Here is a 27,505-nt window from a genome sequence, read left to right as displayed (position 1 = left end):
AGCTGCTTTTGTACAATTATATATTCTATTTGGATAGGTGGGAAAGCGTCTTTCCACTCAGCACTCTTCATGGAAAATAAAGGTTTTGTGGCAGCACATCAGTTGGACAAAACATGAAGAATTGCAGATAAACCAGGATTATAGGCTACAAGGATTATCAAATACTGTGGTGCTGCAGGCTGAGATTTATCAGCTACCCATTCCTATTTGCCTTTCCTGAAATCCTTTTGAAGGGTGACAGCATTCATGAACATTAAAAGTGTAAGCAGACAAAGGACAGAAGTCAGGATTTCTTATTACAGGAAAAATTGAACAAAAAATTGGGAAGATTACAGCAGAAACCATGTCATGGTGAATAAGGAGTCAGGCTTCATTCTGGGGGAGAACTGGCATCCAGCCTAGTTTAAATTAGATGTTAGATTTTTTTTTTCTTTTTAAACTTGATCTTGGATTTCCTTCTGCCACCTCATATCCTTTTACGGTCAGTAACACTGCATCCATGCATATTTATTAGATTTAGACATATTTTGCAAGTCACCTTCACAACAACTTCTTTTCTTTTCCTGGAAAAACTGGTTGGTTACACAGAGACTGAATTTGCAAGTCTAATCTTTGGCGTTTATTAACCCTTATTAGTCTGGTTGCTCAATAATGGACAGATAAGTTTCCAGGCTTATTTGCAATTTAATTCCCTTCTATATATTAATCATAGTCCATATTTCTGTTTACATTTCATAATCCAGATTCTTTCACACATGGAAATGACCTGCATATTCAGCATCCTGGGAGAGAAAGAGTGGTCCTGTTTGAGAGAGAATAGTGGTCCTGCTGTCTGAGAGATAGCAAGAATTGTTAATACTACACTTCCCCCGTTTCAGGGAGTCACAGGCATGACAAGAGGAGCAGCTTTCTATACCTGCAAATACTTTGCCTTAAAGCTCACAGTGAAGCTAGAGTAGAAAAGTCATATCCTAACTTCCCCCCTGCCTCCCCTGACTAAGATGCACCTCTGAACCTGAGCTAGAAACACTCTATTTGCTTGTGGTAATTCCAGACCTGTTGAAACCCTAGAAAGTGCAGCCACTGCAACAGACACAGTTGCTTATTGAGGCAGAGGTTGGTGCACCAGCAGACAAGTTGTTGGAATAAACACAGCTGTGTTTCCTCCATTACAGTGCTCTCATTTACTGGGACAGTCAGCCACATACCTTTGTCTATGCAAAGGTGCAGGGTAAATACCTGTCCTTAGAGAACTGCCAGGACTTCAGCATCTACTGTTGAACTTTGTCTTGGATAGGGTTCTCAAGTGTTTAAATCAAATAAAGCTGTGGTTATACCTATTACAGGAAATGGTTAGAGCTGCTTTAATAGTGAGGAACAACAACCTGCCATGGATTCTACAGACAACCTTTGTAATCAATTGTGCTTTCAAATGCCTAATTCCTTCCAATTCTGCCATGACAAATTTCAAGCCCTGTTCCCTGAGTTAAGGTTTCAGACAAACCCCTCTGAGTTACCAGAAGAGAGGCCTCTTTCTCTTTCCTCTGAGAAGGAGAAACTTTTTATTGGTATCACTTTAACTGAGAAGCTCCTGAACAGCTTTTGTTGGCATTCCCATGTAATCATCAACTCTGGGCAAATCCACAGCCACAAAATAGCACAGTTCAGGGTTTCAGAGGGAACAGTGGCCTTGTTTCAGAACAGCCTGAAACAGAGAGACTGTCCACAGGCAGCAAGGCCCCAGAGATGGGGCAGCTCCAAGCAGCTGCTCATGTCCCAGCACTGGAACAATTCCCACTGCTACAGCAGATTAAGCTCATCTTTACTGCTGTGTTTAAGTTGGCTAGTAGGCACCTCTGACCCTGAGTTTCACTTCAAAAAGAAGTCAGAGTTGGAATGGTTTTGAAAAGCAGGAGTTTCTGTAACTACTGGGACAGCAGAAATGCCTGCATTAGATTAGATTCCCAGTGGTGTGTGGAGGTCCCACCAGGCTTCCAGACTATGATAAAACCTGCTTTAACATGCATGCAGATCCATTTGTCATATGCTAACAGCACAATAAAAGGACTGGTCCAAGCCACAAGATGTAAGGCTCAGTGGAAAAGTAGCCTTGAGTTATCTAGATGCAAAAGAGAATTCAGCACCTGTGGCAATGAACAAAGCTATCATCTTGGACTGGTGCCACCAGGAGAGACAACCAGCTGCTTCCAATGTGCCATTTCAGTTGAAGCTGTTTGGACTTAACCTGGGAGTACAATGATGGGATTATCATCCCAACAGGCTGGGGAAACAGAGTTCCCTCCCTGAAACTCACTGTAGTCTTTGCAGTAAAACCAATCCAGTTGTATCCTGCAGTCATTTTTGCAGCACTGCCTGGGAGGGACACACACGATACCATCAGATTCTCTTTTCTGGCATCTGCTGTACTAATGAGCACTTCCCAGGGTGAGTCAGCTTCCCTAGTTCCTAGGTAACCCCATTTATTCCCTCCCCCCCTAGTTTTTCAATTAAGCAGAAATTAATTCCAATTCTATGAGCTGCTGGCCACGTTCTGCTTTCAGGTACTGATAATAATGCAAAATTAATCACTTGCCTGCTAGCACTGGGTGGAACCCCCAACCTCTTCATAACCACAGTGCAAATGATCATCAAGCAGGAATGCAGGGCCACTTACTGGGGTGAACTAGGGAGTTCAGAGTGTGACAAGTTTCCTAAGCAGAGCAAGGTAAGACAGAAAGAGCTCTTTCGTTCTTCCAAGACACAGATTTTTATCATATCACAAAACCAAGCAGCTGTAAAGATTGCTGTCATGAAGCACTGTGCTTTGAGAATGGGTTAGGCTGCCTGCCCTTTCATGCAAGGCCGGCTACAGGATCAGATCCGGGATGAAAACAAGTTCTTAAACAGGTTATACCTATCTGCTATGGCTCACAGCTATTATCAGATGCTGAAGTCTTTTACATACCTAATTCTTTGTGGGTTCCTCTTGTCATTCCCTGTAAGAGAGCCAGAACATGTGCAGTGTGCAGCTGCATTCAGATTGCATCATTTCAGACGAACATTACCTGGAAAACCCTGAATGCAAAACCCACCCCTACACTGGCTCGATGTTGAGTGGTAGAGGTAGTATTTTATTTTTTGAGCATCCCTCCTCAAGGACACTAAAGAGTTTGTAAAACATCACTAAATGAAAACAAAACAAAATGCAAACCTGCCAAAAAGTAGAACACAGCAGCATTCGAATATCTGAAAACACAAGAGCTAAAGTGCTTGAGATTATTCCTTAACTACGTACAGTCTGAAGTCAACCTTCCCCACATAAATGCTGTTTTTCAACAGCACCTGCCTGGCTGCATAGGTTTTTTTTCACCAAGCTATGGCAGGATATGACACTACTAAGCCAGAGCCATTACCCAAAAGGGCTAAGAGCAAAATATTCATGTCCATCCCTCATACTAAAAGCAAGTTAATAAATAATATTCAAAAAACCACATTTTTAAAGTTCAGGCAGCTGAAGCTGGACTTCAAGGAAAGTGACTGTATGGATTTCCCATGCAGTGAAGTTGCCAGCACAGCCTGAAATTGAACCAAGCTTTGGTGGGATTTATAAAGTGCTGTTTTTTAGTATTTTATGCCTGTCTGTTGTAGTGTTGTTTTGGGTTTTTTTCTTTTTTTTTTTTCTCCAAACCAGCACCAGAGTTTTGAGTTAAAAAAGACCAATTTTCAGGGGATGCTGGAGTGTGACAGACATTGCACAGTGCACACAAATATATTGGAAAAAAAAAAAAAAGAAAAACAAACCCAAACAAAAAAAACCCCAAACCCCAACCCAATTACAGTAAAACTTGTCATCCTTAAAAACAAACACCCACCAAGCACCAAGAGCAAACCTAAACATGACATCTTGCCTCCTGGTCCCCTGGCTGGTTCCAGCAAGAATGGTTACTACATGATACAAGCCCAGCAGCAATGGTTGTGAGCCTGAGCCTGCAGGCACTCAGTGCAAAACTCTCCTGGTGTTCAGACCCATGGGACTGATCCAGTTTCCACGGAAGCCAAAAGGAGCTCCCCTACAGACTTCAACATGTTAGACTGGCCCCATAGACTGACAGCAGGAGAAGACCTGGTTTTACAGTCACCACTTTTCTATAGAGCCACGAAAGCCACCCCCTGAAATCCCTGAAGGGGTTTTCAATCTTCCCCTCCATGCATGCATTTAACATCCATTACAGTTAGTAGCAGTTACACATGCATATCAATGGGAGAAAAGTCCCAGTCGAGAGGAGTCACAGTAGTAACAAAAGAAGCCCAGCAGAAACGCTGGGAATTGCTAAAGACCCAACTCCTTGAGCAAATCCGTTTCCCTGTGTACCCAGCTGGCATTGGCCCGCCAGCCTGCAATGCAGGAAGCTCTGCAGTGTGTGTGGTGTGTGCAGGGGTGTGTGACGTGAGGTGAGCATACGGGCAGCGCCCTGCAGCGCCAGCCGGTCGGCAAGCTGCCTCCTGTCCCAGCGTCCCAGCAAGTGTCTCGAGTGCCGGCTGCCGCTGCGCTCACTTGTGAGCCACGCTGTTGTAATCGTCCTGTGGCGCGGCCGGCAGGGAATGGTCTATCCTGAACTCTTCCTCCAACCCGCCAGGTGCCTTTGCTGAATCCCCCCGGGCTGCAGGTTGGTGACTGTCCGCAGCGCTTCTCTCTAGCCCCAGGATCTGTCTCTGCACCAGCTTGGAATAAAGGCCTCCTTCTTCCATCAGCTCCTTGTGCGAGCCCTGCTGCACCACGCGGCCCTTGTCCAGCACGATGATGTTGTGTGCCTTCTCGACGGTGCTCAGCCTGTGAGCTATGACGAGCACCGTGTGGTTCTCCAAGTCGCCATAAATCGCCTGCTGAATCTGCACGGGAGGACAAGATGTTAGTGCCTGAGCCACGCTGGCTCCATGTTGGAAGAATCACAGACATTTGGAAAAGACCTTTAAGATCACAGTATCACAGTACATTAGAGGTTGGAAGGCACCTCAAGAGATCATCAGGTCCAACCCCCTGCCAAAGCAGGATCACTTTGGGTAGTCCGCACGGGAACGCATCCAGGTGGGTTTTGAAAGTCTCCAGAGAAGGAGACTCCATAACCTCTCTGGGCAGCCTGTTCCAGTGCTCTGTAACCCTCACTGTAAAGGGGTTTCTCCTCATGTTGAGGTGAAATATTCTATCGTGTCCGACCATTATCTAACTCTCCAAAGAGAAAACAGAAGTTTTGTGGTTTGTGTTAAGCAACTTCTGGACAGGTTTGCTCTCTTCTGGCTACACAGAAGACACAAGTCTCCCTGCAGCACTACCAGCACCAGCACGTCCATCCCAGTTCCCACCTTTTGCTGTGCAACCCAAAAGACCATCTCAGTCCAGCTAGCCTGCAGGTGTGGTATGCACACAGGTCTGATCCTGCAAGCTGGGTTCTTGTTAGAGCTGGGCCCCAAATTTGGAGGCTGCACGGTGTTGGCATGGACTGTAGGAAGATGATACCTGGGAAACGTATTACAGGTTGCCCAGAGAAGTTGTGGATGCCCCCATCTTGGAGGTGTTCAAGGCCAGGTTGGATGGGGCTTTGAGTAACCTGGTCTAGTGGAAGGTATCTCTGCCCATGGCAGGGGGGTTGGAACTAGGTGATCTTTAAAGTCGCTTCCAGCCTAAACCATTCTATGATGTTATGAAATGCAGCTGCTCATAAAAGTGGGGCTATATCCTGGATGTATCAAGGCAAAACAAGACAGAGTTGTTTTCCAGCCAGGAAACAGACAATAGCACTAAAGGCAAGCAGATGGTCACCAGACACATGTCACATTGACAACCCTTGCAAGCCAAAATCAGCCCTTGGCTGGCATCAGATACCATGCACATGGCTGAGGACCTATGAGCCAACAAGCTGTTCCAAGGGCAGATGCTTGTGCTGCCCCACACCATGGACCAGCAGTGCTCAGCCTCCAGGACTGGGAGACACATCCTCACACTTCAACCTTCAACTAATTTTTCCTCATGTCATTAAACCCATGAGGCCAAGCTGCTACTGATTGTCACATCCCAGTCAGATAAACCAATTCAGTTCACAGGAAGCTCAGGATAGCCTCTTTGGTGCTTCAGCTGGGATTTCAGCTCAGGCAGTCCTACTCTTGCAGCTGCAGCACCATTTCTTAGGGTCTGCCTTGTATCCCATACTCAAAGGCTGCACAGAGCTGCTGTATGGCAGTCAATGCTGTCCACATTGACAAAATGGGCAGAGATCCTCACCTCATCAGGGCTGTCAGGTGCTGGCTGCTGTGAACACAGGATTATCCCCTTCTCGGTGGCCAAAGCAGTGTTGGAAGCAAATTCCTGGCGCAGGAATTAGCATCTTACCCAAACCTCTGACTGCACCATGTCAAGACTAAGCTTGTCCACAGGCTGGAAACTGAAGCTACAGTCTTTCCTCTAACCCCAGACTGTTTCTTTGGCCCACACACCCAAGTCACCTACTCACCGCATGTTCACTCTCTGCATCCAGTGCACTTGTGGCTTCATCCAGGATTAGGATTGGGGGGGCTCGGATCAAGGCCCTGGCAATTGCCACTCTCTGCTTCTGGCCACCTGACAGCTGGGCTCCCTTTTCACCTGCCTCTGTTGGGTCAAGGGAGAGAGGAAGAAGTCAAAATAAAAATCATAAGTGCCATCAAGTTCAGCTCCCATCCACAGCATCAGAAGGGTACCATGCTTTGAAGCAAAGACCAGGTAAATGCTTCTGCTCACTTGGCAGAGCAATTTAGAGGAGTTCAACACTCCCAAGGCTGCAGTCCTTCTCTCCAGCAGTAAGTTCACCACTGCTGTCCTAGGATTTGAGAGACTGATGCTTGTGGAGACAATCCAGAGATGTTCCTGAGGCTGGGAGATCATTCAACCCCATGCCCCTGCTTCTGGCCCATGCAGCTGCATCGCTGCCATCTCTCCCTGCAAGTCAGGCTCTGGAGGTTGTGCAACTGAGGCAGCACTGAGAGGAAAGCAGGACCTCTCTGCTGGCTCTCATAAACATGAAGCATCATCAGTCTGACCTGTCTCCTCACAAAGTCCCAAACACAGCAGCTTTTATTATTGTGGCTTTATCCCAGGTTTGTTTTCTTCCTCTGCAGGTGAGGTGCCCGCAGCTAACCACCTGGGTTCTCGGCTTTCCTCCTGATCATTGCACTGAGAAACAGTGAGACTACCTGTGCCACATTTCTGTAACACTGCCAGGCACCAGCAGCCAGACTGCTTCAGGTGAGATGTGGAACGCTCACTCTGCTGCTGCTCTCCTGGGACAGGCTGAAAAGTTCTGCGACAGCACAGTCACCCAAAAAGCACTCAGAGATGCCTCTACACTGCCACCAAGCTGTCACAGACTTGTGTCTGTCACTACCTGCCTGACTTTCCACCCAAGGGGAGAGTCTCTGCCTTCCCTAGGCAATGCTTTCAAGTGCAAAAGGAGGGATTTTGGTACCTGTGTGGTAGCCATCCTGTAACTCGGTGATGAAGGCATGCGCATTGGCCTTCTGGGCAGCCCGAACAACTGACTCGAAGGAGGCTGAAGCTAAGCCATAAGAAATGTTATCTGCAATAGAGCGGGCAAACAGCACCGGCTCTTGGCTCACCAGGGAGATCTGCAGGAAAGAAGGGAAGAGCAGGGGGTCAGAAGCAGAAAATACCAGCTGGTGTCTTGGATCATCAGCATTTGTTCCTGCTGGGTAAGGACTCCAGTGGGCAGAGCCCAACCATTAAACCAACATAGAGAAGTGTTTCAGAGTGAGCTTCCAGGGGCTCTGAGCTACCTGATCTAGTTAAAGATGCCCCCTCTCAGTGTAGGGGGTATCAGACTAGATGACCTTTAAAGGTGCCTTCCAACCCAAATCATTCTATGATGGGGTACCTGGCAGCAGCCCCAGTCTAGTTTGCATTGTCTGCTGGAAAGTCATTTTGCAGAAAAGAGACCTGATACAATGCTGGTATGTTGGCATTTGGGATGGGTGACCCCCTCCAAGACCCTGTGCTTTTGCTCCAGACCTGAGAGAGTTGGGGCTATTCACTCTGGAGAAGAGAAGACTCCGAGGAGACCTTATTATTGTGGCCTTCCAGTATCTTAAGGGGGGCCTACTAGAAAGCTGCGGAGGTACTTTTTAGGGTGTCAGGTAGTGATAGGACTAGGGGAAATGGAACAAAAATAGAAATGGGTAGATTCAGATTGGATGTTAGGAAGAAATTCTTCACCATGAGGGTGGTGAGACACTGGAACAGGTTGCCCAGGGAGGTGGTAGAAGCCTCATCCCTGGAGGTTTTTAAGGCCAGGCTGGATGTGGCTCTGAGCAACGTGATCTAGTGAGGCGTCCCTGCCCATGGCAGGTGGGTTGGAACTAGATGATCCTTGAGGTCCTGTCCAACCCTAACAATTCTATGATTCCACGATTTACATCACTGTGTGCTCTTCCCAGAATGGGGAAACTAGTTGCTGGGACAAGGCAGGCTGGAGAGACCCTCTCTCAGGCTCTTGCTGATTTGCTGTGCAAGGCCAGTAATCACACTTGAGCCATGTGAATTGAGCCCTCCTGGATCTTTTAATCCTAAATTAGCAAGTTAGAGACATAGCTGCTGCAATTCTTTAATTGCTTAGCAACAGCCTCACTGTCCTACCTTACACCCTTCCTGCTCACTCTCACATTCATCCTGCTTTGTCAGACCCTCAATATGGAAATAAATTGAACCCTCCAAATCATTGCTCAGAACTGAGCATGAAGAGAGCCAGTGGGACATGGTCATATTTTAATTGACTTCTCCTCATATTCCTAACATCAAACCAGGCTTTCTAAACTCAAAGACTAGCTTGTCTTTTAATTTTTGCTCAGTACAGGCAGGGAATGTCAATTAGCCACACTGACTTTGGCTTTCCAGCCTGTCTCTGATCAATTGTTTTCAGGTTTTCATGCTGACTGGTGAAGCCATTCGCTCTGGGGGCAAACAAAGGAGGCAGTTACTTGCAGAGATGAAGGCTGATCTGTGCTGACAAACAGAGGAGAGCCAAGGGGCCCAGACCCCTTTCCTAAGTAAGCTACCCAGACCCTCTGGTGCTCCAGCTGGTGCCAGGATCCTGAGAGGTTTAACTCCCCACTAGCTGGAAGAATTACTTTAAGATCTTAAGGTAGAAAGTACTGAAGGAATGCAAAACTCTTTTTCCAAATCCAATTTAGATAATTGAACCAACAAGCAACAACATATTTCTACTGCATTGCCCAAAAACCACAAAACCCAACATGTTTTTTGTTCTGTTTTCTGAAGGCTTCCCCCTCTCCATGAAACTACTCACCATCCCTTTCCTTTCCACCCCCACAAATTATCTGAATTAATTTCTTGGACCACCTCCAGCCTCCAGCTTTCTGGACATCTCAGAAGTTGCCAGCTCAAATCCAAAGCAACATGCAGCACTACCATCCATCCCCTCTGATCACAGCAGGCAGTAGCTAGAATACACTTATCAGTCGCTCGTACCACTGAGTGCAGGTACTTGTGATCGTACATGTTAATGGGACGCCCATCCAGGAGCACCTGCCCGTCTTGAAGAGGGTAAAAGTTCTCCAGGATGTTGACACAGGAGCTCTTTCCACTCCCTGATGGACCCACCAGTGCTGTCACTTTGCCAGGGTGCAGGGTGAAGGACACATTCTGCAACATGGATGGAAGAGCATGGTCAGGTCCCAGCTTTTCCTGGGGCAGCAGCTCAGGCACTGTGCAAGAAAGGTAGCTGAAATTTGGCTCTGCTGACTCTCACCTTGGTGACATGCCACATCAGCCATCTTTCCTGGCTCGGAGGAAGCAAGAAGCCTCCAAAATTGCATTAAGTTTGCCTGCTGATGTAGCAGGACCTCTGAAAACCGCAAAGCAAACCAAAGCTCTTTGGCTGCCTCCCCCTGCCCCATGACCCCAGTCCTCTCCCACGGAAATGGTCCGAGGCAGCTTGGCACAGAGCCCTGTGCCATGCTGACATGTTTAATGCCTGAGTGGTGACCAAGAGGTTTATTAATAAAGTTCATTCCTTCCAAGGAAGGCCAGCTCTAAATACCCGCTGTTGCCTATGATCTGTGTTCCAGTGTGCCATTGAGCCTGCCCTTAGTCATCTCCAGAAGGGCAGCTGACATTCCCTGTGGGCTGGGACTGGTTACTGCCGCAATGGAGAAGCGGCACCTGGTGCCTCGTGGCAGGGAGCGCTCTGTGCCCGTGGGGCTCACCTGCAGGACCTGTGTTGAAGACCGAGTGCGGTAGGAAAAGGTCACATTTCTGAACTCCACCTTCCCATCCACGTGGTCTGGGGCCAGGGAGCCATCGCTCACCATCGTTGGCTTGCGGTCGATGAACTCAAACACCTTCTCAGCAGCTCCCACTCCTTGCATCAGGCCACTGTAGACAGAGCCAACAGACTGGAAGGGAAGAAGCAATGGTGAGACCCTCCCATGAAAAAGAAAAGTCAGTCAGTGCTACTCATAAGGAGAAGGATTGAAACATTCCCAAGTCTTCTATCACCTGACATTAACTACAATCATCAGACACAGGAAAAGAAAGCTCTTCCCCTCTGCAGGGTATGGAGGGGCTATATGGATTACCCAGGCAAAGGGTGTCTAAGGAAGTTTTGTGCATGATTAGACTCATAAGGGAATAGAAGAAAGAAACACATGGATTGGGAAGAGAAGAGGTGCACCAGGATATAGATGACCCAAACTTCCAGCAAAATCATTCACTCAACTTGGCCCAAACCCAGCAGCTCCTCAACCCAATGGTGGAGAAGAGTCCATGCAGGGTAGCACATGGCACCAGCCTGACAGCAGGAGGTTCATTCCCTAGCACACATCTCAACTGCAGAGCAGCTCCAGGCTGGACCCTCTAGACAACTGCCTGGCACCTGATACTGTTCCCTGCCCCGATTTGGTCCTAGTGGATTTACCACTGTGCTCCAACTACAATGGCTGCACGCTGACACCAGCTTCCCTGGAAGAAACCCCTGTCATGTTGGGTCTTCTCTACAGTAAACCCAGAGTTGCAGAACAGCTTATACTGCAACTGCCCGTCCCATCAGGAGGGAAGAAAAGCCTCCAAACCAAATACACACTGAAACCACAGCCTGGAAACACTACCAGAGCCTTCAGTCATCTGAACAGATTAGTGAGAGCTGAGCAAGCTGCCTCCAGCTCCGCACTGCTGGTGAAGTACCACTGAAGCCACACTTTGCTGTGAGGAAACCTCAGCTTGATAATTTCTGCCTCAACTAGCCAAGCTTATGGCTTTGCAAGGGGAAGGCAGCCCTGGGTGGGCTCTGCCATCCCACCCACAATCTCATTTTGCTAACGCGCTGCCAACGCAGCAGCTTGCAGTCTATTCCAGGGAAAGGGGGAAAAAATGTCATATAATATTTTTTTTTTTTTTTTTTACAAAGCCAGGCAGCTTTGTTATCCTTGCATCCTTCATGTCAGGAAATGTACTTGGGAGGCAGCCAGGAGTCTGCTCTTCAGCAGGGGCAGCCTGACCCCAATGGTCCTGGTTGTCCTTTTAGGGGACAAGCTGCTTTGGGTGTGTTCAGGTTGCGAAGACAAAGCAGAAGGGGAGAACCAGCTCACTGGTGGGCAAAGCCACAGTGCCAAGGAAACATGTTGGAGGAAAGTCAACACTAGATCTGGCCCTAACACTACCCTGAGACCTTCTAGAAGATAAATGTTCCCCTGATAGGGGGTAGCACAGAGGGGTAAACCAGACTCACCTCCATGCAGTCTCCTAAGACAAACTCATAAATGATGAATGAAATCAGGTTTCCACTTGTCATTTGCCCTGAGATCACAAGGTGCCCACCATAGTAAAGGATGCTGACCTGGACCACTAGTAGAGTGATCTGAAAGCAAGAAGACACCCCAAAATTAGCATGGACAACTGATAGTTTTGTAATTACTCACACAATAGCCCACAATAAAAGGCATTTATTCTTTGAGCCCTGACCTAAGCACCCCTGACAGTGTGCAGCTGACAAGCCTAACATGGATATGAGAAGGGAAAAAAACCCTCAAAAACATGGGATGATTTAAGAGCTGGGTTGGCATCTTTTAACAAAATAGAAGTCCAGAGGGACAACTGCCAAGGAGAAAGAATTTATCTGAAATAACAGAGCGTCTCATGAATGTCTCTCTTGAACTAACATCCTCAAGCATAATAACTGACGCTCAAATTATCCAATGCATGCAGTCACCTCACAACTAAAATGAGCTTTCTGATCTAGGACTGTGACACATTTTAATTTAGAACACAAAATCAAGCCAAGAGTTAATGCAAAAAATCCCCCTTGCATGTACAAAGCCCTGAAGCACAACCTAAACTCTTCCTTGAAATCAGTGTGTGGGGTACCACCTACTCTAGACAAGAGACAGATCAGTTCTGGTATGACAAATACCAGCCCCTGCTTTTATTCTGCTGGTTTTGTTCCATGCTGCCCAGGTACTCAGAAAAGCAGTGATGCCCTGGTGCTCTGTGTGACATTTGTGGGACAGGCTATAAATTCACACAGCAAAAAATACTGGGAGAAAAAATTCCTTCTCTACTTCTCTGCGATGACCTGATCTCAAGATCCTGCATTCCCTCTGAGGAAGGCTCTACCAGGGCTGTGCTAAATCCATTGGCTTCTTCATATGTGAGCCCTGCAGGAGCAGTTTTTGAGGGGCTTTGCCTTCTTTGTGGACTCTGTGTTGACCTAGTTCATGTTCCAGCTTCACATGGGAGCCAGGAACAATGCTAAAAATGCTCCAGGTTTTGCTCACAGACTTGGGAAGCCATTAAGACTCCCACAGCTGCATGAGGGCAGTATAACTCACAAACCTTTCACCAGAGGCTGCTCAGATCCTTGAAGGTGCAAGAGCTTATCTCTGCAGCCTCATGCAAGGGTGTTGAAACCACAGAATCATAGAATTGCCTGGTTACAAAAGACCTTAAAATGATTGAGTCCAACCATAACCTGTACACAACTGTTAGATCATGGCCCTCAGCACCTCCACCAAATGTCTTTTAAACATCTCCAGGGATGATGATTCTACCACTTCCCTAGGCAGCCTGTTCAAATGCCTAAATAACCCTTTTGGTAAAGAAACTGATCCCAATAACCAACCTGAGGCCATTTCCTCGTTTCATCACTTGTTACCTGGGAGACAAGACAGACAACCACCTGGTTCCAACCTCCTTTAGCCTCTGAGAGCAAGAAGGTCTCTCCTCATCCTCCTCTTCCCCAGACTGAAAAAAACCTTTTTCCTCAGCTGCTGCTTACAGGACTTGTGTTCAAGACCTGTCACCAGCCTCATTGCCCTTCTCTGGACCTGCTCCAGCACCTCAATGTCCTTCTCGTAGTGATGGGCCCAAAACTGAACCCAGTACTCAAGGTGCAATGTCTCACCAGTGCCAAGTACAGGGCTAAACAGTAAAACCATCTGGTCTTAAACAATGAAAAAGTATTTTGAAAAAGAAAAAAAGAAAACGAAAAAAAGAAAAAAGGCAAGAACAAAAAAAAAGCCCTCCAAACCCCGGCAGCCTCCCCCTGCCACCACACCCACAGAGAAAATCTCCATTTCTGAACAGAAGCTCAACCAATGCCATGGCTGTTTCCCAGCCGGAGCCCCAGAGATGAGCTGGCACAGGCACGCAATGCAGCAGAGGAGCACGGGGTTTTCCACGACCTTGAGCAGTTATCAATTATATTCTGATTTGCAAGAGAAAACAGACTGCTCAGCGGCACCACGCAGCGCTGCCCCGGGGCGGAACAGAGCGTGGTTTGTCACGAGTGAAGAAATACTAATAACCAAGAGACAGACGATTACTGGCAGCAGACATCAAGGCTGGGCTTGCCCTGCAAAGCTCCCTGGAAGCAGAGGAAAAGCATGTGCACCGTGCCACATGTATTCTGGATGAAGATACATGCCCAGCCCCAGCCCCACGCAGGGAAGCCCTGGTGCTGGTCACCTACCCCGCTGGACCAGACATAGTAGGTGTAAGCCAAGGCTTCCCGCTTGTTGAGTTTGTAAACCTGCTGCAGCTTCTGCCAGTAGACGTTGGCCTCCACCTCTTCATTGGCAAAGCTGCGGACGGTCTTCATGGCAGAGATGGTCTCCTCGGCGGTGTTGTTGGCCTTGGCCAGGGCACTCTGCACATCCTTGGAGAGCTTCTGCGGGGAGCAGGAGGAGGCAGAGGTGGCTCAGCGGGTGCCAGGCTGCCCATGGCACATTTCCCTGCACACCCCCAGCTCTGCTGGGCTCAGGAAAAGAAGGCATGGTGACATTTTCTAAGGCTATAGCTGACACAGCTGAGCACTGGAATATATCCCACACCTTGAGTCAGCCTGGGATGCTGTGCCAGGAGAACAGATTTGTTGTGCTGTCTCCCAGGAGAGACCTGTAGGAGGTGAAGTACCATGTCTGGGGCCACCTGGGAATCCTGCAGCAATGCTGCTGCTCCCAGCGTCCTTATGGGACAGGATGAGCCTGATTCAGGAGCCCTGCCAGGAGCTTCCATGTCAGGGACAAGTCTGGAGACCAAGGGCAGCTCCACTCCTCCAGTGAGAGCCTGACTTGGAGGAGCTATGACTGCGTATCCAAGGACCCCACTTTGGCAGCACTTGTTCACATGGTGTCCTTGGAAGAGCGGAAAGCACTGAGAACTGGTGTGGGGAGCAGCACTGCAGAACTCACATGGTCCACAGGATGAGGCATTAGCCATGGGGGACAGCCGTTGGCCCGTATTAGCCCCAGCCAGATGGAGGGAGTTTGGCATTCAGTTTAACCCCCACCATGTCACTCCAAAGGCAGAGAAGACTGCAAAAAGACAGGCAGTTGCATATGGACATCTCATGGCCAAGCTACCTCTTTTGCCAGACCTGAGATGCTTTCACTCCTGAGCATGAAGCAAGGTAAGAGCTGAGGCCACACTTATCTGCCCATACAGGTTTAATGCTGCCTTCCTGCCCCCACCGCCAGAAACAAAGCACTCAAGTATCAGTCCCGCCAGATCCAAGGCCATCCACAACCTCCACGATGGCTTCCCAAGGGCAACAACCCAGTGTTACAGTGAGCTGTGGCCATGCCATCTGCTTCTGCCTACCTTGTAGTACTTCCCATAGACATCAGACACCAGCATGATGATGGGAAAGCCCATGAAGGTGACAAGCGAGAGCTTCCAGGAGAGACTGAACATGAAGAAGATCACCCCTGTGGCCTTCACCACGTTGCGTAGGAAGATGTTGATGTTCTGGGAGACCAGGTCGCTCACAATGGTTGTGTCCGATGTCAGGCGGGAGATGACGTCCCCTGCAGCAATGAGGGATTGGGGAAGGGGAGACAGGGACATGTCACCACAGCAGGACACTGCCCAGCTGTGCCCCATGTCCTGTGCCAGGGGTCAGATGGAGCTTTCCATTCAACCCAGCCCCTTGCTTAGGGGTTTGAGGGGTGCCATGGAAGGGGAGCAACTCCCCACTGCTGTAGACGCAAAGCAAAATAGAGGAGCTTGAATTGCTGCATGCATAAGGGACATGAAATGCATCTGAGGGCACAAGTTACATCCCTGGGCCACCAAGGATGGCTGCAGGACAGTAAAGGTGACTTTGGCAGCACCCTGCACTGAAGGGCACTCTGTGAGCAAGTGGATGGGCAGCAGGTGTATGAGTGGAGTGTTTGCTGGGCTGCTGAATGCACCTACAGAGCTGTCAACTCAACTGCAAGTTCATTTCTAAATGAACTCCAGGAGCTCACCAGGGACTGCTGGCTGATGCAAGTGACTCTGAGGTCATGGGTCCACCTACTAAGGGATAAAGTTCCTGTAGTGCCCTTTGGTAGAGCTGAACACTACAGGCAGCAAACATCATCCTGAATTCCTAAATACTTGTTCCATGTTTGAATCCAGCTGAATTCCCATGTTTTTGAACAAGTCCAGGGTTACCTGAATCCCACTTACAATAACATCTCTAGTGTCCTCAGCTACCAGGGCACTGTGCAGTGACTGCTAAATATGGTGACAGCCTCAAAACTAAAAATATCACCAAGATGAAATTAAACGTGTGAGAAGTTCCAGTCGGCTGGGACCACACCAGAGCAGCAGGGACCAGGACAGGACTGAATCACAAGAAGGGACACCAACAAGTGTGCCCAACAAACTTCACACATCCAGAGTTTCTGCTGCCCAGAGCTGAGCTGGAGGACAGATGACCAGCACGCATGGATGGGAAGTATGGGAGGAGGAAAGCGGGTGTTTTGGGGATGACTGGAGATGAGCACATCAGCCCTGAGTCTGCTGAATGTCATGCTCATGGGTGGCAATGGGGCATCCTCAGGATGCTCAGAAATCCTGTCCTACCCCCCAACAGGAGGAAACCAAAAGGGAAAAGCTTTCTGCTGCTAATTCTAAACACAAGCACTTGGGTGCTGTCACTGGCTGCCCCCAGTTTGCTGTGTGCTGGTGGGGTAAGCCCAGGGGAAAAATACCAGGATGGACTAGAGGGGTTAGAGCAAATCCAGAGAAAGAGGAACCAACCTGTGCGATTCTCATCAAAGAAACTCATCTCCTGAGACACCAACGACCTGAAGAGGCAGTTGCGAAGACGAATGTTCAGCCTTGCAAATATGAGCGTAAAAACGCCGCCCCGGATACCTGCGGCAAATGAGCTAATTGCAGATAAGAGAAGTTACAGACCAATGGACACGAAACCCTCTCCTCAGCAACACAAACACCCCAACACCAGGCCAAGGCCTCGGGCAATGCTCTACCACTACCACTTTCCACTCTGGGAACTGATGGCTAAACGAGCTCACACCTCTTCTGGGTGCTACCAGCACAGGGATGGCTGGTCCTGACCCCGGTGGTGACAAGCTTTGGGAGGCGATACAGTGCTGACGGGGCAGTGTTCCCTGTGGAGCCCATTCCCTGTATTCACTTCTGGTTCCCCACTGCCAGCAGATGGACATGGAGGGCTACATGACAGACTGGTGACTGCCACCATGGCCTCTCTGTGCCATGACAGCACAGAAAAATCAAAGCGCATCCCAAGGGTCTGGCAGGACCTGGCAGAGCAGCTGCAGGTGAGCCAACCCACGCCCATCACCACCTGTGGGAAAACCCCAAATCCCTCCTGCTCAGGGCCAGAACCAGACCCTGCGATTACCTTCCTATGGCAAGCAGCGACATAACCAGCACTGCCGTGGAGAAGCGGTCCATGCTCTTCTGCACCACAATGCCATCGATGGCCAGCCCTGTGTAGTAGGGCAGGAAGGTCTCTCCTGCCAGACAAGCAACAGACAGAGTTTCAGCCCCACCATGTGGGATCATCATAGTATTTCCAACTGCAATGGCCCCTGGACAACCCCATTCCCCACCATGGGGATACTTGGCCATCATGCAAGATGTTTCATGAGCTGTATTTTGTCCACTATTACATATTTTTTGCTCCACTGCATTTTTTATGTAGCCCATGAAGGATGTGCCACCCAGCACACCTGAAAAAGCAATCTTGCCAAGCCCCCCACCATGGCTCCTTCCCTCCCAGTGAGAATGGGAGCACACCATGGCCTGCCCTGGGCCCTTTGCTCACCCAGTGCAGCCACAAGGAGGAAGAAGGAGGCAATGCCCAAGAAGAAGGCATCTGGCTTGGTGTAGGACAGCAGTTTATGGATGGTGGGACCTGCTGCCTCTTCCCGCTTGTCCCTCAGGGCAGCACCGTCACAGGTCTCCTCCGCCTCAGCACGGGACTCGGAGCCAGTCCCCAGAGCCTCGCGGGAGGAGGTGACACAGGCCAGAAGCTGCCATTGCCCAAAAGTGGCCACCAGCGCCACGTAGGTCCAGGCAAAGAGCCCCCAGAACCAGGGGTCCTTGATGGTCCTCCGCACCTCTGAGTAGAGCAGCAGCTTCACCATCATGTAGATGCCCATGAGGAGGCAGACAACGGCGATGAAGGTCCGCGATGCCCTGAGGCGCCGGGGGCCATAGGCTGTATTGGTGGCCACCCCAATGGCAGCCCCCAGCAGCACACAGCTACGGTAGAGGCAACCCCCCCAGATGTCCAGCAGAGAGTTGAAGATGTTGAAGTGCCTCAGGTCCTGCAGGACATCCCGGCTGCCCCGGCCATGGGTGTAGAGCAGTGTGGTGACCACCACGTCAGCGCCGCTGAGTGCCAGTGTGCTGGCCAATGCCTTCCAAGCGCGCATCCTCACAGCTGGTCTTGGCAGGGGGTCACTGAGGTGGTTGAGGCAGCCCTAGCACAGAATGGATGTGGTCATGCTGGCCTCTGCTGTAGGGCAAGAAGAGGGGAACAGGGTTGTTATCTGCCCTCAAGAGGTGGCGGCAAAAGGGAAGCAGGATGGGGAGACAATCATACCAGGTCCCCACCAACCTGTCCTGACCCCAGACACCACTATCTCCTTCATCTCCTCCCTTGCTGCTTACACTCCAAGATAGTTCATAACAGGAGAAGCACAAATAATGATAAAAATTCCCTCCCAAATGCCTCCACCCATCCTGACTCCCAAAGCAGAAATCTGCACATCTTGGTGGGAATCTTCGTCACTGCTTGCTGTGGTAGCTGCAGGGTGAGTGGGGAGGTCCCCAGCAGCTGGGAGGTGCTGGGATATCTGTGCAGCCCATGTGTCCTGTGTTACAGAGCCATGTAGGCAATAAACCCAGACATTTGTGACCTGAGAGTCCCTCCTCACCTTTCCAGGACAAAGCTGAACTGGAGCACTCAATCAAATCTGTAGCAAAACAGAAGGGAGCAGCTTGGCTTTGTAACACCCCCCTTATCCTAACTAGAAAAAATCCCAGGTCCAGCTGCCTGTCACACCTTGCTGTCCCTGGCTCTCTTGGATATTAATTTGGGACAACTCACTAAACCTGTGTTGCAATTCAGTGATACAACAAAAATAGCAGGAAGAAATCGGGATTGGAAATCCACAGCTGTGTCCCATGGGAGAGGGAGGGAGGCTGCAGGGCAGGACGCTACTGCCACTGTCACCCGTGGATCTGACTTGCTGGCAGCAATGGTGGGGCTGGATCCAAAATGACACAGAAAAGGGGAAAAAAACCTTGACTTGCTTTAAGTGGAGCGAGCTGCTCACTTGCTTCTGCGCCATGCCCAGAGGTGCTGTGTGCTGGCACAAAGGAGGTGCCTAATCCTTGGATTGATGCTGGCCAAGCAGTGACGGTGCAGGGTATGGAAGCACAGCACAAAGGTCACCCCCATCGGCCACTCTCCGGCCTGGGTGACCGCAGCCACCCAAAAGTGAACCCGGGAGATAAGAGTAGCCCTCGACACCAGCCAGGCTGCCCCCTTGGCCGAAAGCTTCTTGGTGTGTGGGATAAAAACCTAGGAAGTGGAGAAAAACGGGGCAGAGGCTGCAACGTGGGGAAGAATGAGGAGTTGATGTGGTGGAGAAGGATGGAGGCAAAACAGTGCAGCAGTGTCAGGGAGGAGCAGGACATGCTTCCCAGGGTGCTCACTGCTGCCATCCGCTGCAAAGCTGCGTGGATCCGACTCGGTGGAGAAGACGGAGGAGGAGGAGAAGGAGGAGGAAAAGGAGGAGGAGGAGAAGTAGGCAGCCACCGCAGCTCCCCTCCACCCGCAAAGGTGTCCCCAACTACAAACCTAGCGTCCCCAACCTCCTTCTTTCTTCCTCCCGGTACAACGTGCTCCTCCCGAGGGTGTTGAGGTGCTGATACCCGGGAACTGCCCTGCTCGCCATACAAGCAAGGCGAGGGGACAAGGACACACAATTCCCCACTTTGCAGCCCAAGGCAGTGCAATGCCTACCCGCCCGGACGCAGTCTTACCGGCAGCGGTTACAACAGCCGCAGCAGCAGCAGCAACAACAACAGCAGCAGCAGGAACACGAATCAGCCCAAGCCTATCCGGCCTGAACCAGAAGCGGCGGCGTGCGTCCCGGGAACAAGGTCGGCGTGGGGCGGGGTTTACCAACCCACACCCCTTCGCTGCGGCGCGCTCCCGGCTCCGCCCGCGGCTTAACGGGGCAAGGCAGTCGGGTACCCCCGGAGTACCCTATGCCCCCTCACGTCCTGCCTGGACGGAGCAAGAACAGCCCCAAGGGTTTTCTCTGAGGCTGATTGAATGAAATTGTGCAAGGTCAAGTGCTAGGTCCTGCACTCCAAGCACATTGAGGTGCTAGAATATGTCCAGAGAAGGGCAATGAAGCTGGTCTGGAGGTCTTATGAGGAGCGGCTGAGGGAACTGGAGTCGTTTAGCCTGGAGAAAAAGCGGCTGAGGGGAGACCTTGCTCTCTACAACTCCGGAAAGGAGGTTGGAATGAGGTGGGTGTTGGTCTCTTTTCCCCTAGTACCAACTGACAGGACAAGAGGAAATGGCCTCAAATTACACGAGGAGAGGTTTAAGTTGTGTATCAGAAAAAAATTCTTCACTGAAAGGGTTCTCAAGCACTGGAACAGGCTCCTCAGGGAGCTGGTTGAATCCCCATCCCTAGAGGTGTTTAAAAGACAGAGATGTGTTACTGAGGGACATGGTTTAGCACCACCCTTGGTAGAGTTAGATCATGGTTGGACTCAATAATCTTGAAGGTCTTTTTCAACTGAAACAATTCTGTGATTTGTGACCTTAGAAAGTGTTTTATTTAGCCAATTTGTTCTCTCATTTTTACATTATTTTACCAGTTTTATTAGATTTTCATCAGCAGAGGAGGGAAATACAACACACAAGTTGGCTTTAAAAACAACCAGGACAAAGAACTCAACATAAATTAAGCCCTAAACAGGGGCTTGACAGGGGGTTAAATAAATTCCTAATGTAGAAAGGGATCCAGTTTCAAGAAATCCAGATTATAAATTATGTTCAAGTGCCCCCACCAGCTTTGGAGGGATGGCAGTGCTCAGTGTCTTCCCTGGGTGGCACCTCTGCACCCAACTGGGCTATACAGGTGACAAAGAGGGTGGTTGTTGTCATTAACCCAAAGTTTCCCTGATTTTGCGGCTTAAAACCACCAATAAAGCCCTTGTGTGAAACCAGGACACCGTGGCAGCATAGGAACATGATACAAGATTCCTGGAGTTCTGTTTTCTGGAGAGAACAAAATGGTGATGTTACAACAGGAAAATTCATTTCTCTTTGCCTGGCTAACCAAAATAAAAAAAAATCGTGTTCTGTTGTCAATTTTATTTTTGATAATTAGTGCTTAAAACTGAAAAAAAGCTCAGTTCATACCATTCCCACATCTACCAGGATTTGCAGTCAGACCTGGCATGACCCTTCACTGTTCAGGCTGACAGGAGGTGGGCAGGGTCTCCTCTCCTCATGTGGGGAGGACAGCCTTATGCTGTAGGAAACACTGCAATTTGGTTACGCTGGGTCTAGCTCCTGGTTCTCTTCTCACCTGCACCCAGATCACTCCCCATGCTTTCATGCAATTACTCCCAAAGGGACAATTTCCACACTGAGGACAAGGTGGAACTTCTTGGCAAAACCAAGCCTCCCTCTGCCAAAGCATAAATGAGGATGGTGCCACTTCCTTTGGTTGGATGGGAGATGGTCCATGGGCAGATCTGGACCTGGAAGGGACTGAACAGACACCCTTCTCTGAACCTTCCTTCCTCCCCAGGATGGAGCAGGCACATCTGCACCCTGGACTCCCATGCAGCTGGGCCACAAACCTCTGGGCCAGTTCGTGTGACTGGACCCTCAGCAAAGCCCCAGAGGCTAAGTGGCTTTCTTCACACCAGACATACTCTGATCGGGTGGCAGGACTGTCTCGATCTGAAATGACATAAACTCGCCCTTCTTCAGCTTCTTCAGGGAGCTGGCAGCATTGCTCCCAAACACATTGTCTTCCACTTTGAAGGCAAGAGAGGGCAGGCCGCGACTCTTCCTTTTCACAATCTTCTGCTCCTGCTTGTAGGCTGTGGTCATGTTGGCGATCACCTGTGAAGCAAATTACTTGGGTGGGGTCTTGAGATGCCACTTGAAAGTCAGCTTGACTGCATCTCAAACAAGCTGAGAGCTAGAGCTGCAGTGTGCAGAGCTTGGTCTGGCAGGTCAAGGCTGTGCCAGCAAGTGCCAACACAGCTGCTCATACCCAGGGCAAGGGAAAGGCTCAGCAAGGTCTTTCCAGCCTTATTCTAACCAACTCCAAATAAGCAGGAGACCTTAAGTAAAAACTTGGGATTTTAGGGCTGGGCTCAGTGAAGTTAGTTCTCCATCAGTAGAGGGCAGAAGGGGATCTAGGCTGGAGCCAAAGACAGCTTATAATAATCTCTTAGTAATTACATCCCCAACCCTGGCCTGTCTGCAGGCAAGTGTCAGCAACCTAGACACTAGGAATGCCCCTACGGACAAGACAGGATGCTTTGGTGTCACCCAGACAGAGCTCTCACTGCCTTGTGCCACAATGTGCATCTCTGTGAAAGGAGACCTGAGCTAGTGAGCCTGAGCTGCAAAGGGATGAGCTGGGAACAGATTACCCATGTTCAGCTCCCAGGCCTCCTCCCTCCTGTTCTGTTTTACTACTGCTGTTCCCTGGCAGGAAGAATCACAGTCCAAGTGGGACCACATACCCCTATCTGAGTGTAAGAAATGACTGAGCAAACAAAGGTCTTGAGCCTTGTCCATTATTTTTTTGGCACACAGATCACCAAGCACTGTACAGGGAATGAGATGAGGTAATTTTTCAAGTAAAAAAAAAAAAAACAAGGAAGAGACACAATGAGTTGCCCAAAACAGTCAGGAACTGAATGCTGGCCTTGCTCCCCAAACCCAGGTCTCTGCCCACTGAGCCTCTAGTCTTCATGGTAGCCCCAACCCTCCCAGTTTCTCTCCTCCCATTTTGGGTTAAGGTTACTTTCAACCTTCTTAATTGCACAGCATGTCCCATGCACAGCTTTTTGTCTCTGCCTAAGGATGGACTCCCTTGGGTAATTTGAGATGCAAATTACAAGGAAGAGTGCTGGGCAGGCTGGGACATAGCTCTCATTAGCCTTGGTGGAATCAGCCACATCCTCATACTTTATCATCCAGATGTGAGCAGCAACACCACCAGTGCAACCAAACAGTGCCAGCTCAGTGTCTGGCTCTGCTTCTGCTGCCCTTGGCAAGCATTGAGATGCCATCACCTCTTCTCTCAGGCAGTGCTGAACCAGCTTCTGCCTTGCTCCTTCCCAGCTGGATGCATGGCCTCCCTGCCATGACAGGAGAGAGAACAGATGAACCACCAGAGAGCTGTAGGCAAAGGACTCCTGTGAGACAGCATTTCTGGACATACAGGGGCTCTCTGAGCACCCAAGCAGGTGCACACTGTAGGATGATCCTTGTATGTGCAAATTCCTTCTTACATAGCCTGTTTAAAGGGACCCTGTGATGGCCCAGCTGCAAAATGATTTCAAGACACTGCCAGACTTACAATTTCTTTGACCGCGTTCTGCTGCTCCTGAACAGTGGCTGTGAATGGTGGGAGGCTGTCTGCTTTACCAGAGCTATCCCCCTGCTCCTTAGAGTCCTTCACAAAATCCACCTGCAAGGTACAGATATTTGGGTGTTACTCTGTAGCTGCACCAGAGGCCAACTTCCTAGGAGACTACTTTGTCAAGAAGTTACCTTGGAGGACAGGCACACGTATCTGTTGAACATGAGGAAGAAGGGGGTGTACTTCGTGACCGAGTTGACTGAGGTGCGGAAATTGAAGAGCACGGGGTCCAGGTGGGTGTCCCATTCACTGGGCTTCTCTTTCACCACACTGCAGATGGAGGATTTGAGCACCTCAGCACTGTGGTCATCCAGGCCTGAGCAGTCTGCAGGGGCTGCGGGGGTGAGGATCTGTGAGATGTTCCAGTGCTCACATAAATGCTGGCTGACCTGCAAAGGTGGGTGTCATGCCCACAGGAAAACAAGGCAGGTTTGCACCACAGCAGCTAGCAGCCTCCACAGCACGGTCCTCATGCCAGGAGATGGTGCTCAGCTCCCCAGAAAGGTTAGAGCTTGAGAAAACATTTTGCAACAACTGTTCCTGTGCTTAAGGCTTTCCACAGAACTGAGAAGCTGGGTTAATCACAGAGTAAGGCAGGAATCTCATGGACATGATCTCACAGGACCTTTTCTTCTGAGCACAGAGGAGGTGCTGCAGTTCCTCCCTCTGGCTGGAGGAACTGCACCACAGAACCGCAACTTTAAATCCTCCCAGGGGGAAAGCACTGACAAATCATCTATCACTTGCAACAGGGCTGGGGCAGGGAGAAGGCAGCATCAGCTCCTTGTCCCCTCTACATGGCACACTGCAACTCTGCATTCAGGATCTGCTGCTCAGAAAAACCTGCTGAAGGTCGTGCTGCCTTCCCCTGAACCACCCAGTACCTGACCTACCTCTTCACAGAAGTCCCAGCTCTGACTGGCATAAATGTTCTTGGATGCTCCAAACCTGAATAAGAAGACAAACAGCTGGGTTTACTCCATCAGCTGCCAGGCAGAGCCAAAGGAATTCAATCTTCATGGGTGACAGCAGGATACAAAAGAGCTTCACTGGAGACCCTTCACTGGAGCTGCTGCTAAAAAGGCTGGCATGATCTCACCTCCCTAAGAGCAGAGAGAGGTCTGCTGGTTGCATCTGTTCCAGCACAGCCAAGCCTGTTCGCTTTTGAGTGATAAGGAAGCAGGAGAAACAAGGAAAACTTCGTGCTCTGAATACAAATCTCTACTGGCCACGTGCATTTTTCACAAGGACAATGTCACATGGTGACATGTACCACATGAGTGCAAAATAAACACCTTCCAGGATGAATCAGGGAATGGTTTTAAAACTTCTGCAAAGAGCTGGTGCACCAGTTCTCTTGGCCTTAGAGCTACCTGGAGAATCAGTTTTGCCCCTTTCTCCCCTCCTCTGACAGTGCAAGTACTTTGTAGAAAGCAACTGAGAGGCACTGCATGATGCCTCCTGTAGAAGGACAAGATCCTGTTCTCAGGGGGGAACCACCTTGTGGACACTGAGTATTTTTGCAACATGTCCCAGTGTGCCCCATCTCACTGCAGAGGTTCAATGTAACCAACAACAGAGGAGCCCACCTGTAAAAAACTGTAGCTAGGGCTTTAGCTACTGATAAGGGATCTTTCTTCTGCAGAGGAACGGCCTCAACCCACTTAGTGAAGTAGTCGGTCAGAAGGAGGACATGTGTATTGCTCTGGCTTGTCTCAGGAAAAGGTCCTGCATTAACAAGCATCAAGAAAAATCAATGTGATGCCGTAATATCACCCAAATGAGGAAAGTTAAAAACCCAGCCCAGCAAAACAAACACTGCAAAAAACACCACAACTCTCTTCTGCAATGCCATTTAGCCAGCACACTTCTATGACCTTTGTCAGCAAAAATACACCCATCACAACCTCCACTCTGGGAAGTAACCACACACCCACAACTCCCATTGTGTGTGGAGAGGGAGTGGAGCCAGTCACAGGGATGGAGTGGAGCCAGTCATGAGGATCAGGTTGCACCCTGGTAGGCTGCTGTAGCCTCCTTGGCACCTCCTCACACAGAGGCAGGCAGCAGCCAGCAGGTCTGCCACGCGCCCCAGCAGCTGGCGTTGCAGCCTTGAGAAGCCTGTCTGTCAGTCACAGGCACTCACCCTGAATGTCTAATCCCAGCACTTCCCAGGGTGATTCCACTCTGACGGGCCTTGCTTTCCGCGACACGTTCTTGTTGTGCTCTGCGTTCTGGCACGTTTCACATGTTTTGATCTGGAAAGGCAAAAGACATGTCCAAGGACTTTAAAAAATGCTGATGAATTCTGTCATATTCATGCTGGATAGGTTGTGAAGGGAAGAGAGGGCCAGCAGCTCAGAGCAGCTTCCTCCTACCTAGTCAAAACAATGAGGTGCAAGAGGACAAAACACACCATGCCAACAGAACTCACTTTTCACCCAACCTACCTGACAGCTTTCTCTGACACAATACCCAATTGTCTCAATGTGGCCTATAGCTAAGACATTTCTCAACCTGGTTTTAGACAAATACTTATGTTGTATTTTAAAACTTCGGCTACTGGCTAGAAAAATCATCAGCCCCAGGATGCTGCAGGAGCACAGGCTATTCATGCAACACAACTACACATCTTCAAAGCACACTGCTGCAGAGCCCTGCTGCAGGGAACTTCCAGCAATAAGAGGTGAGGCAAAGCAGCTGAGCTCCTCCTGTACCACGTTTAGGGAACTGGGCAACTCTGGTAGGAATCCAAACTATTCAAAACTGAATTCAGGATCGTGTGTCTGAAACAATCCCACATTCCCGTGGTGGCCAAACCTGCCCTGTATGAGGAGGCCTACCTGTGCATGTTTCCTGATGCTCGGGGGAAAGTCATCCAAGCTATCCAGCTGCCTCAGGATGTTCCACCTGCGGAGTTACTTAGTGCGTGGCTTCAAAACAACAAGCACTAGAAACGACATCATCCCTGCATCGGGGCTCTTCTAGCTGCTCACTTGGGACTGCTGCCTGAATGTCCTGGGAAATATTGGTGTCGCTGACACGGTCAGTGCTCTCAACTTACCCAGTCCACAACATCCTTCACAATCCCCAGCCAGTAGTACCGGCTCTGAATCCGGTGCACTGTCTTTTTCTGTCCCAGGTGGTTCCCAATCTCAGTGAAATGGCTTTCCAGAAAGACCTGCCGCCTCCGTTCAGGATCCACAATCACCTCGCGCTTCTCTTCCTTCTTGGGTCCCACATAGTAAAGGCAGCCACCTGCAGACACAAGAGGTTTATGTAGAACCACACACTCTTACAGCCAGCTGCTCAGTCCCAGCAAAAGGGTCCTTTTCTACAGAGGGAAAAAAGAGGTGAGACATGACAAAAGGCTACTGTTGCCTTGGGAGCTTCTGTGGAAGCTGCTAAACTGCAGTCACACCCATATAAACCCAGTGACCTCTTTTCTGCACCCAGGACTGAGTGAAATCCTCTGCTATGATAAAGCTGCCTTGGTTTCCAGAGGCCAGCTGTGGAACACTGGTGCTACCCGAGGTTGCCACAATTCCCACTCTCCCTGCCAAAAGTGATGCCAAGGCACGGATGTGGTACAAGAGCCATGGTGCATCTCACGGCTCCCTCTCTGCAGCGGGTCAAGAAGCCACATATCCTCCCTGTGCTGTGAGGAAGGTATAGCTGTCATCATGACCCTCATGAGGGGAGGTTTAGGTTGAACGTTAGGAAAAATTTCTTCCCTGAAAGGGAGTCCCCATTTCTTGGAGGGATTTGAAAGCAGTGTAGATGTGGTGCTGAGGGACACGTTTCAGTGGTGATCTGGCAGTGCTGGGTTAACCGTTGGACCGGACCATCTTCCAACCAAAACCATTCTCCGAGTCTACATCTGTGGCGGCTGCTACGACTTTCCTCCCTGCCAATGGGTCACTACCCTCACAACCCCCTGCAATCTCCCTGCGCCCTCCCCACCTGCTCGGGCCCTTCACCCGGC

The 27,505-nt window shown here is 49.8% G+C and overlaps 1 protein-coding gene across 1 annotated transcript; it reads right to left on the bottom strand.

The window, feature by feature from the left end:
• Positions 1–4,551: 4,551 nt before the first annotated feature.
• On the bottom strand, positions 4,552–18,252 carry ABCB9 (ATP binding cassette subfamily B member 9). Its single transcript, XM_054392525.1, has 11 exons — positions 17,640–18,252; positions 17,214–17,328; positions 16,586–16,716; positions 15,158–15,363; positions 14,028–14,225; positions 11,790–11,918; positions 10,270–10,458; positions 9,533–9,706; positions 7,497–7,656; positions 6,507–6,643; positions 4,552–4,890 (listed from the first exon to the last, which is right to left on the bottom strand). Exons 1-11 carry the CDS (start codon positions 18,250–18,252, stop codon positions 4,552–4,554), a joined length of 2,391 nt encoding a protein of 796 aa, XP_054248500.1.
• Positions 18,253–27,505: the final 9,253 nt, after the last annotated feature.

This window comes from Indicator indicator, chromosome 26, assembly GCF_027791375.1.
Source record: "Indicator indicator isolate 239-I01 chromosome 26, UM_Iind_1.1, whole genome shotgun sequence".
Lineage (NCBI taxonomy): Eukaryota > Metazoa > Chordata > Aves > Piciformes > Indicatoridae > Indicator > Indicator indicator.
This window is presented reverse-complemented; position numbering and strand designations above follow the sequence as displayed.